This window comes from Protopterus annectens, chromosome 8.part0, assembly GCF_019279795.1.
Source record: "Protopterus annectens isolate FY-2018-M chromosome 8.part0, PAN1.0, whole genome shotgun sequence".
NCBI classification, from domain to species: Eukaryota; Metazoa; Chordata; order Ceratodontiformes; family Protopteridae; genus Protopterus; species Protopterus annectens.
The window spans coordinates 1,844,420,475-1,844,433,468 of record NC_056741.1 but is presented as its reverse complement, the minus strand read 5'-3'; the positions used below and the strand labels follow the sequence as shown (position 1 = coordinate 1,844,433,468).

At 41.6% G+C, this 12,994-nt stretch overlaps 1 protein-coding gene across 1 annotated transcript in view; it reads left to right on the top strand.

Annotated features, from left to right (window-relative positions):
* Positions 1-12,994, top strand: part of LOC122809671 (olfactomedin-4-like) — a 179,061-nt gene that overhangs the window by 103,016 nt on the left and 63,051 nt on the right. Inside the window, exon 2 of the mRNA XM_044081339.1 lies at positions 344-499. Within this exon, the coding sequence (XP_043937274.1) occupies positions 344-499 (156 nt within the window). The remainder of the gene's footprint in view (positions 1-343; positions 500-12,994) is intronic.

The following is a 12,994-nucleotide window of genomic DNA, read 5'->3' as shown; positions in this document are numbered from 1 at the left end:
TAATGATCCAGGATGTTTATATTGGCCCTGATTTATGAATTATTTTATCCTGTATATTCATTTATACATAAGAGCAATACTGTTTTGCTTTATTTTTCAGTGGACCTCTTAAACTCATATTTTTGCCTGTTACATGCAAAGTTTTTCATTTATGTACTAGCAACTAAAATGGGACCTGCGCAGTTAGGCTTTTATACTTATCAGATGCAAGCAAATGAATAAAAAGGTTGATAAAAGGAAAATATGAAATAAGAATAACTGGCGAGATTTAGATGGGGAAAATGTAAACATTACTTTAAAATGATGTAGTAGTCTTAGATAACTGTCTGTTTTTACTTTGTAGACGGGACATAAAGACGTTATGGCAATGGATAGCTCTAAGAGACTGAAGCAATGTTTCTGTGACATGAAGTCCTCAGACTATACCTTCCCACTTGAGAAATTTCATGACACAGTATCTGCTGCCAAACACTGCAATGGTATCATGGCAAAGAAACAAGTAAGTGCAAATGACTGTGCATTGTGTGTGTGTGTGGGGGGAATATAATGGAAAAGTTCCTTTAAAAATTAACTGCTAATAGGTGTATTTTCAGCATTGCTATGAAGAAAGAAGTGAAGGTTTTCATTTTGGTCTCTAAGAGTTGCACCTTGTCATTTATCCACACCTTTGCCATTGTGTTGGAGATTAGCATTAGTCTGCTTTTACCTACCGGCTGCATATTACCCAGAATTCCTTTTTCTTATACTTAGGCAGTGCACATGGACAGGTTTTGAAGTGACCATCTTGGATGTTTTGAGACTCAGATATTAACTTCAAGTCAAAGGCATCCAACACCTAATAAATTATTCGATTTAAGGACAAATATGAACCCCTAAATCCACAAGAATTTTTGTGAGAATTATCGTTTTAATTAACATTTATTTTCTTAAAATACACATCTAGGAACTTCAGTTATGTTTAAAATGTTTCTTATACTATTATGAAGTGGTGTTAGGGAGAAAAGTAATTTATATTAAATTTTAAAATAATGGATTTGAAAACAAACAAAAACTGTATGTACATCCACCATTATGTGGTGATGGCATTCATGTCTGTGATGCCCACTGAAGAATAACAAACTTGTGCAGTCGTGTAAGATTTCTGCTGTGCACAAATCTTTTGCCAACCTCCAAACCTGCACTAACCAGGGGTGCAACCCTACTGGATCTGGTCCTCACTAATATGGGAGAGTGCTGTACATCCCCTATTGTAATGCCATCCCTGGTAAGGTCAGACCACAAAATGGTCTCCTTTGAAGTAAAAACAAAACCTGAACCCCCAGCTAAACCAGGAATATTCAGGAAATATTCTAAGGCTAACCTCCTGCTATTAAGTGAGAACTTGGCAAAATTTCAAGCCCCTATAAACCCTGAGAACACCTCTGCCTATGCAGAACTGTTCACAGAAACTCTGTACAAGCATGTTAACAGCTGTATAGAGGCAGCTATACCCACCAGGAAGAAGTGCAGAACTAACTCAAAAAACAAGCCACCCTGGTGGAATCACAAAATCAATTGGATGCATAACAGGAGGATGAAAATCATGGCAAAAAATAGGAGGTGCAGTATCCAGCAGAATAAAAGCACTCTCATTAAACTAAACAAACATCTCAGAGGACAAATAACGTCTATCAAAGCCAAATTTGAGGTAGGTTTGGCCTCCCAGGCCAAGAACAACCACAAAACATTCTTCAGCTATATCTGCAACTTCAAAGGCAATACACAATTGTGTGCAGACCGCATTGTAAATGGAGCCACCTATACTGAGCCAGAAGATATAGCAAACCTCCTGGCTGATAAATTCAGCTTGCACCTGTCACCCTTAGGCTTTCGTATACTGGCCAAGGCTTTTGCCACCCCCATAGTGCCTTTTTTAGGCAAGGCTCAAAGGACAAACCCACCTCCATAGACAACCCAAGTATAAAAAAACTAAAGGTAATGCTACTCAATGCCAGAAGTCTAAACCTCAAGATGCACGCACTCGAGGCTCTCCTCAGTATGGAGAAAATCGATGTCTGTGCAGTAACAGAAACCTGGTTCAGGGCTCCTGGGAGCACCCCAGCACTACCAGGTTATAACTCATACCATGCATTTCGGCCCCAAAACTCGGACCGAAGCACAAAAGGAGGGGGAGTATCTATATTCATCAGGTTAGTGGCACTGCACAAAGCATCGGAAACCATCCATGTGCAATTAACAGCAGGCAAAACTGCCTTTCAGTTTGTAGCCTGCTACAGAACACTCTCTCTATTACAGGAACCCCACTTGGCATTCCTGAGAACACTGGAGAATATGAAAGTCTCTCCAAACACTATGTTATTGGGTGACTTCAACCACCCAAACATTGAGAAAACTACTAAAGCCAAAACACCCTCGCCCAACGGTTCCTTGAATTTATAAACTCTAACACAATGGAACAACTGGTCACCACTCCCACAAGAGGGAACAACATATTGGACCTGGTCATCACCAACATGGGAACTCTATGTTCCACACCAGAGGTAAACCCCTCATTGGTAAGATCATACCATAGACAAATTTCCCTGGACATCCATATCCCATCCCCACCCCCAGCCAAGGAAATCACTGTAAAGAATTTCTCAAAAGCCAACTTTGCACTTCTCAAGACTGAGGTGGAATCCTTCAAAGCCCCTGGGCCAGAGGATAATATAGCCCAATCCGCAGAATCCTTTACAAATGCATTCTATGAGCACCTGCAGGAATGCATGGATCGTGCTATCCCAAATAAAACCAAGACTCACTCCTCCAAAAACAGGAGACCGGTCTGGTGGACCCCGGCCATAAATAAACTATACAACAGAAGGAGGACGCTACTACATGACAGAGCAAAATCCCAAAAAGGGAAGGCAACTCTGATCAGTATTAGCAAGAAACTTCGATCCCTCATAAAATCATGAAGGGCCAGTTTTGAAAGAAAAATTGCCCTAGACACTAAAGATAATCACAAGGCCTTCTTTAGTTATGTCAGGAACATGGGCGGAAACTCCCAGATATGCTCTGAATTGTTGCATAATGGTACAAAATATACCGAACCTACAGACACAGCCAACATCCTGGCAGACAGATTCAGCGCAAACTTCTCCCCTCCTTCCCCCCAAAGGAGCAAATGCCTATCCCAACTGAATGTAACCTCCCTGACATCACAGATGCACAGGTGAAAGCTGCCCTCTCCAAAGCAAAAAACACAGCATCTATGGGACCGGACGGTGTCCCAGGCTGTGTCTTACACGAGCTCCAAGAAGAACTGAACTCTCACATTAAGTCACTGTTCAAACTTAGCCTTACTACAGGATATGTACCCAAAGAATGGCGTACAGCTACAGTGGTCCCACTCCACAAAGGTGGTGCCACAATGGACCCTGGAAACTATCACCCCATAAGCCAGACTAGTCTGGTCTGTAAAGCTATGGAGCGTATTATCATGGAACTCATAAACAAAGACATTGGGAGCATCCAGACACTGGACCCTACCCAATTCGGCTTTGTTAAGGGCAGATCTTGCCTCTTAAACCTAGTTGATTTCTTTGAAACAGTTACCAAAGCCATAGATGAGGGCAAGGTAGTCCACACAGCCTACCTGGACCTCGCAAAAGCCTTCGACACAATACCCCACTCGGGCATCATAAATAAGCTTACCAGCTTAAATATCAACCCCTATATCACAAGACGGGTTGCAAACTGGCTCAGAGATAGAACCCACATGGTCAGAATCTCAGGTGCCATGTCCGAATCCAAACCAGTTACAAGTGGCGTCCCACAGGGCTCAGTTCTGGGACCTCTCTTGTTCGGTATATACTTCTCTGAGGTTCAGGCTAACATGGGGGGATTATGGCTGACAAAGTTCGCAGATGACTGCAAACTGGGGGCCATAATCGAATCTCCAGCTGACACAAGCATCCTCCAAAAGGGTCTCACAGAGACGGATGCTTAGTGCCAGAGCCACGGCCTCAAGCTAAATGCTAAAAAGTGCATAGTCATCCCATTTGGGAAAAACAAGGTGCCCACAAATTACCACATAGGTGGTAATCCATTAAGTACAGAAGAAGTAATTAGAGATTTGGGGACCAACGTAGATAGTAATCTCTCCTTTGATAATCACGTTACCAAAGTGGTTAGAAAGACCTTCTATATAGCCCACCTTATCATGAAAGGGTTCACATCTAGATCAAGAGAGGTCATTGTGCCCCTCTACTCATCACTCATCAGGCCCATAATTGACTACAATGCCCCTTTTGGGATGTACCTTACCCGACACCTGCAGCAACTGGAGAGACCCCAAAAGTACCTCACCAAGAGGATCATGGGCTACAAACAGATGTCCTATGCAGCTCGACTAAAGAAACTCCAGCTCTACTCAGTTGCTTACCGCCTACTCAGAGGCAATCTATGCCTGACGTGCAAAGCCATGTCAAACCCAGAATTAATGGACATGCTCCACCTCAAAAAATCCAAGTCCCTTAGAGCTACACTCTCCAGGGACCTAAACCTCAGCACGAAAATAAATAGGACATGCTGGAGGGACAGATTCATTTCCCAGAGGCTCCCCTCACTCTGGAATAGAATCCCAATTCATGTTAGACATAGCCCCTCGCTGACCCTCTTCAAGCAAAATCTGGACGCGTGGATGGAAAATCGCAAATTCACCCCTGGGATCTCTGCTGTGTCCCTGCTAGACAGAGGCACAGTAAACTAATCTTAAAAGGGTACCTTCTGTGACTTACTTTACAGAGGCACAGTAGGCTAATCTAATAGGGAGACGGAAGACAAATACACTCTGGCTAGGCTTATAAATGCCCTAGGGCAGATAGCCTACTATCTACCTATGAACCTATGAACTTTACTCCTCTCTCCCCCTCAACCTTCCCTCAGGAAATATCATCAAATATAACTTCCCCTACTATCAGTAGGAAACAGGTCCTTAATGTTCTCTCTAAGACCAATAACACTGCATCAATGGGCCCAGACAATATCCCAGGATGCCTTCTAAATAGCATGAAACATGACCTATCAGGGCCTCTGGAATTACTATTTAACTGTAGCCTCCAAACAGGCTTCATGCCCCATGAATGGACAAAGGCAAAAGTCATCCCTCTGCATAAAGGTGGGCCATCTACAGACCCTAGAAACTACACACCCATAAGTCTCACTAGTCTTATATGTAAAGCCATTGAAAGAATTATCATGGAGATGATCAATAGAGATATACCATATTTCCCCGAAAATAAGACCGGGTCTTATACTCTACCCCCACTGAAATACGCATTAGGGCTTATTATCAAGGAATGCTTTATTTACCCCCCCCCAATACAACAATCTACATTTATTCATTTATTCATGTACAAAAATCGACATTTATTCATGTACATAAATCAACATTTATTCATGTACAAAAATCAACATTTGTTCATGTACATAAATTGACATTTACTTTTCGTTTATTTGGCAACAGTTCTAAGTAATGCGTTAACAGTTGTGTGAGAATTCTACATAAACAGGGCAACAAACATTTCAACTTCAGAATATCTACACCTTGGCTTTCACAGTGCAATATTTCATGCTTCTGAAAGTGCAAAAATCTCAATACATGTGTATTGGAGGAGGGGAATAAAACTGAAAGCAGAAGCAATCCATTCTATTGCCCTGTTAACGGAAAAGTTATTCATCTCACCTTCTTCTGGAACATTGTCATAAGTCCCCAACCCCCGAATTCCAGCCTGAATTTCTTGCGACTCCATTTCCTGTAGAACCATTGGCCCCAATCTGTCATGCCTAACAATAGAGATCTCTTTAAATGAGAACTGCTTCTCTGAGTAGCCTGCTTGTAGTGCATTGGTAACATAGCTGTCAGTCATTTTATCCCATGAATTTTTCACCCAAGTCAAGACCTCTTGCAGGCTAGGCTTCACAAAGTTTCTATGCTGATTTCTGTTTATTCTATTTTCAATGTAGTCATTCAGTTCCATGCGCAAATAGTCCTTGAATGGCTTATTTATTGCAATATCAAGAGTCTGGAAATAGGCAGTCATTCCTGCAGGAATCATTATTTGATATATTCTTCTCCGTGCAAGGAATTTCTTCATGTCTTTAGCGCAGTGAGTGCTGGCTGAATCACAGACTAGCAGACCTCTTTTGCCACCTCGCAAAACAAGTGGCAGCATTACATCAACCCACTTCCTTATAATTGCTTGTGTGCACCAGGCTTTTTTGGTTTCAAGAATGTAAATGCCTGAAACACATTCAGTATTATCTTTCTTGCCATTTACTAATGATTAGAGGTGGGGTTTTCTTTCCATCTAAACTAATTGCCAAAATACAGGTAACACGTGCACTCTTGTAACTAGTGGAGGGAAAATAGATTGACAAGGCGCCCCTCTGATCAATTGTTTGGGATCCTTGGCCCATAAACACTGCAGTTTCATCCATAGCAATCGTGTTGGAGAGTTGGTATTTAGAAAAGTCAATGCCATCAACAAAGGACTTGAATGCAAGTGTACGTTTCATAACTTCAGTATCTTCCAGCTTGAACAGTGTTGTTGATCTTCTTAGAGACAGTTCATATCGCTGAAGGAAGCCATCCAGCCAATGTTGTGATGCTTTGAATTCTTCTGGGGATATTTCTAACTGTGGTGCCATTGCAAGAGCAAATACTTGAATATCAGCCCTGTGCACAACCAAAGCCTTTGCTCTCCTGTTAGCAATCCATTCACAGCTGATGTCTTCCAGCTCAGGAAATAATGGTTGCCGACCTGATCCACACTTGCACTTCTTAGCATTTCCCTCGTTGGCCTGTTGACTGAGGTTGTCGTACACTGCATGCAATTTTCAGACCATTGAGAGGTCTAACTTCTTCGCTTTGCACAAAGCCGTCAGATTTTTTCCCCAGGAGTCCTCCACAATTCCTTTCTTGTACTCGATGGAATACCTCTTTTTTTTACACTCATCTTGTCTGGGGGGGGGGGGTTAATTGAAGACTTACGAGACCAGAGTGGCAACAGAAAATGGCGACGGTTAAGAAGGCACAACCACAGCCATTCGTTATCAAGTGCACATGCTTTACTTGTGTTGTCTGTACTTTGACCAATCAAAGTACACCTGCCAGTGTTTATGGGCCAAGGATCTCAACCGTCATGTGTGAGTGATGATTAGGGTTACAGTAAGAATTGTGGAGGACTTCCAGGGAAAGAATCTTATGACTTTCTGCAAAGAGAAGAAGTTGGGTGTCTGAATGGTCTGAAAATGGTGAGCAGAGCATGATAACCTCAGTCAACATGTGTCAATAATATTATTTTATAATTCAACATGTCCATCATGTGTTGTTGACAATCTTAACTGGGACTTATTTTTGGGATAGGGCTTATATCATGACTGCCCTGGAAAACCATGCTAGGCCTTATTCTCTGGTTAGTTCTTATTTACAAAGAAATATGGTAGTAAACCTACCGACACTGGACCCAAGCCAGTTTGGTTTCGTAAAGGGCAGATCATGCCTACTCAACCTGATGGACTTCTTTGAGAAGGTCACCAAAGCAATGGATGAGGGCAAAATCGTTCACACTGCCTACCTTGACCTGGCCAAGGTGTTTGACACAATACCCCACTTGAGCATTGTTGACAAACTCAAGAGATTAGTACAAACCCATATGTCACCCAGTGGATAGACAACTGGCTCAACAGGATTAAAGAAGTTAGAAATGAAAGTCCACCTCTACAAAGAGGACAGTCACAAGTGGAGTTCCTCAGGGATGAGTCCTTGGACTGCTCATTTTTGCCATTTACTTCTCAGAAGTCAAGACCAATGTCAGTGGTCTCTGGCTGACTAAATTTGCAGATGACTGCAAATTAGGAGCTGTCATTGAATCTCACACTGACACAAAATGTTCTCCACAAGGGGCTGATACAGACAAACAACTGATGTCAGAGTCATGGACTAAAACTAAATATCAAAAATGCATAATATTATCCTTTAGGAAGTCATCCATCCCTGGTAACTATCATATTGACAACACACCCCTTAGAGTTGACCCAGTAGTCAGGTACTTAGGGACACACATAGATAGCAATCTAGCCTTTGATCATCAAGTATCTGCAGTGGTAAGGAAATCATTCTATGTTGCACAACTTATAAACAAAGCTATGGCATCTATGTCCAAGGAAGTCATTGTTCCACTGTATTCGGCATTCATCAGACCTATCATTGAGTACAATGCTCCCTTTGGTATGTATCTAGCCAGGCATATCCAACAACTGGAATGTCCACGGAGGTTCCTCACTAAAAGAATACAGGGCATAAGTAATATGTCCTATGCAGACCGCCTCAAGGCCATATCCCTATATTCTGTCTCCTACAGGCTTTTGAAGGGAGATCTATGCTTGGCAAACAGGGCATTGTCAGACCCCACTCTGATGGACCTCCTGCATATCCACAAAATAAACAGTACCAAAATTACCCATTCTAAAGACATAAACCTTGCCTGTGATATAAGTAGGACCTGCTGGATAGATAGGTATGTATCCCAGAGACTACTCCTTCTATGGAACAGGCTCCCCATCCATGTGAAGCAGAGTTCCTCCCTAATCCAATTCAAGTGCAACTTGGACAATTGGATGGGAAAATGGAAATTCATCCCATGTTTGGCACCTATGTCTCTGATGCAAACAGGTAACCTGTAAATTGTTCATCTCCCAGGCCCATGCATAGCTAAGCATAAAAAGGCCCTTGTGATCATTAGTCTAGTAAACACCTATGAGCCTAAGAGATGAATATCTTTTGCAGCTGTTGTTATTAGTTTAATCCCAGAAAATACTTTCTTTTCATGCAAATTTAAACTGTTACTGGAACATCAGACCACCACCATCAGTCTCCACCTGAGCCAAAATCTACAACGTAACAATTTGGTACCTCAGGTCAGCAGTAAATAAATGCTGATGATACACACATCTGCCAGATGGATAACATGGCAGCACATAGTACCAATAGTCTTGTCATAGGCTAAAGCTGATGAACTTCCTTTTGGGGTTAAATACTAGCTCTTTACAGCCACAAAGCCAATAAACACACTGCCACACACACAGACATAAAAAACATGCATTTAGCCTGAATAACTATTTATCCCACTGTACTAAGGTCATTCAAGAAAGTTTCAGTTGCCAAATCATACTGAGTATGCAGAAGCATACAAAGCTGCAAGTATGACTTTACAAGAAATTACTAAAAATTTATATAGAATAGGCACAAAATATATATTTTTATTTTTTATCTGTTAACCACTGGAAAAAAGTTTCCCTTTTCTGTGATGATCCAAGAGCACCCCTCGGGTCTTAAAGTGAAGATCCAAACAAAAAGTCCACTCCTTCTACTGGCACATCGACCAGGTAGCCAGATACCCACACACACCCCTCCCTCCTGTCTCAGCTGTTCAATGAAAGAGCGAAAAAAAAAAAGTCTGTGATCAAGGCCCTGGGGCTCCTTAAATGCAGGAGCTAAACAGGTCCTGTTTCTGCTCCCAATCTCTGACCCTCCTTCTTCACGTTTTATTTAAAAAAGTGCTCTTTTTGTTTGGGATGTTTTTCCTCCATGATTACCTATCTTTGCTGTTATATCAGATGGCATTGGCCTTCTATGCCTTTTTAGCATGTACCTTCTGAAAATTCACTTTAAAATGAAAGTTTAAGTATAAAAATACATCCATAGGAAGCAGACGTGGCATTGATGGATATTGATATTCATATAAAGAGCCTGAAATGAAAAGAAAACTGTACTCACAAATCTTTCAGGTTCTAAGGAAAGTAATACTAATATAGCAATTTCTGATATTTTAAAAAGCACAAGTCAGTGGAGGAAGAATTATGGGCTCCTTCAAATTTGTCTACATATGAAATACCTTCATAGTTGCACAATGTTAAACAGTAGTTAAATGCATACAAACCCAGAGCTTCTGGAAGAACTGCACCAGAAATCCAGCATGACATTTGTTAGATGTGGAATAGCAGAACTCAGTAGAAAAAAGGCTACATTTTGGAAGTTGTTGGAACATTTTGAAAATCCTTTGCCAGTTTAAATCAGATATCACACTTATCTTTGCTGCTGGAAGACCAGAAAGCTGTGGGTTCTTTTCCCACTCCAGGTAACTGGATTGCTGACACTATAGTTCAGCATTGGGGTGGTGCTGTTCTGCTGAGTGTGTCTTCCTTCAGATGAGATGTTAAACTGAGACTCCCTTTACCTGAGTTGGTGGTAGCTCATGTGGATGTTAAAGATCCCACAGCCCCTATCAAAAAGACTAGGGTGCCTTTATTTAACACAACATAAAACATCAAAATGTAGATATTTACATACACATATATATGCATTTCTATTTTTTATTATTGATTATTTTTCTTATAACAACGTCATTGTTATTCTTTCATACTTAACCCCCACTCCTTCTGCTACAACCTTAATCTAATTTTTGCAATACATCTGCCAAAATCTATTTCCCTTTAGAAAAAAAATTCCTTCAGTCTTTCATTCCAAATAACCCATATTACATAAAGTAAATTCTTATCTACCATTCTCACATATTCTCTCTTCTTGTTCTTATCATATCTATACATAATCATATTTATATCTATATTATTTATGTCATTAATATTCTCAACAATTTTCTACACACAACTTTTTCCAGAGTTTCATCACTCTTTTACATTTCACAGAAACATGCTCTATTGTTTCTTCTTCCCCACAAAATAAACACACCCCCGGGTTCATGAAGCTCGGCGCAAGGCTGGTGTAAGGCCTGCGCCGGCTGTGCGGTGTATAAATGGTGTAGTAGCACCATATGCATATTAATGAAGGTGCGCCGCTACCACATCCACGTGCATAGGACTCGTGCGCGAGTGCATGGGGCGTTACTAAGCTGCACCCGGAGGCGTGTCAATGTCGGCTGGCGATGAGCAACCTAAACTGCTGAATATTATAGCCTGCCTGCAATAGTAATCGCACCTATCAGTGTCCGTGGATAATGAAACGTATGCAAAGCATGCAAGACAGTTCCCGGCCACACAAAATGGAGAACAAAACAGAAATGCACGCAACATAATATGAGTTTCCGTCCATGGAACAAATGACATTTAAAATTGTGTGTCCGTAATGTACTGTCAGAAGTTATACCCAGTGGAAGTGAAGCGCATCATGTCAGCGCACCACCAATACACACGTCTAGCCCCATGGGTATGGTCACCAGCAGTCCCACAGTGGTAGTGATAGTACACAGCAGGGCAGTTGTGGCTATATAACAACCGTAAAGAAACCTGACAGTCCATATTGTATACCAAACACACACAAACATATGTATATTAAAATGTGCTATACACATGAACAGGAACGTAACCGTCACATACACATAGGATGCTATATGCGGAACCGGGATATCCAAAAGTAGAACCCATGCATGCAAATGCAATACACAACAACCCCTGTATAGCACATAACCCGCACCCATGTCCGAATGTCCACCAAATCCAGCTACCAGCCTTGCGCATCCGTACACCTACACATAGCGGGTATTCCCCATATGTAGTAGGAAGTATCGTCCTAGGCAGTGTCCGGATTGCAAATATGTATCCCATGTTTGTAAACATCCCATCACAGGTACGTAAATCCAAATGCCCGCGCGTTAATGTTACGGCAAAATGTGTGTACATCCCGCGTGGGATAAGTAACCTGTTGAAACCTCAGAGTTGTTTACACGCCACGGTGTCCATTACTGTACACATCTGGACAAAACATGTATGTGTAGTCACGGTACTGTTTAGTATCTACACAGACATGCAATTCATACTATGCAGGATGGAACAGCTGTCCACCATGCAGGTCACCCCACTAGGGTTGCCACCTGTTCAGATGGCCAAGGTGGGACATCCCTTGTAGAAATGTGAGAATTTGCAGGATAAAACACCCCCGGCCTGTGCAAAGTACAGAATTACACGTGTATGCCAAGATAAAAGCTAATGCCATAGCATTTGAATAGCTTATGCTATCCCAAATAATAGTTATGTGTACCAGATACAAAATACCTGTATCATGCAACTAGTACAGAAATGAAGAAATATATTATTGTCTTAAAATCACAGGACATTTGCCATGTCTTAGGTGTCGTCGCAGGACACAACTGTCCAAAGTGGGACCTACCCTCGCAAAGAGGAACAAGTGGTAACCCTACTCCCCACTGAATTATCGACAGTATATATTCAACTCAATCACATACCGACACCACCTCTCAACCTATTACAGCAACAAAACCTGGACAAAGCCTAAAAGGATGGGTGGACAAATAGGGACAGATGTAATTACTGCTCTCACAAGCTTTGAAAGTTCAAGGAATAATAGTATGTACATAAGCAGGAAATGTTGTGAAGGATGTGGGGTAGTCCCCAGTATTACAGAGGTCCGTACATATATACTGTAACAAGCCGTCACATATGTTGACTGTACTACTGCATACCTGTAGTTAATTCATAGTTAAGTCATGTGCAAAATAATAACCCTCGTAAGAATGAATACAGGAAATAGTCAAATGTGAATGGGAACACCACTCACCGTGGATTATGTATCGTAACTGCCCCCACCCATATTATGTATTGCCAACATCATAAGCTGCTGATAGGTGCCCAAACACCTGTGTCTGTAAACACAGATTAAATATTTAAAATAGACAAACCCTGTCATTGTGCTTTGTCTGACATTTGAACACAGTCAGGGCAGTTCCGTTCACCAGGCGGACAAGCCTAAACCCAGATCACCACATGAACACCCTGACAATTAAAGACCTGTATGTGTCAGGACTATAAGCCTTTGGGTTCTGAATATCCCTGCAGTGATGAAATATGCAGCGTGGGTCCAGAGCAGTAGGGAATAGGGAATGTGTAACATGTAGTACCGCATGTTTCCCAGCAG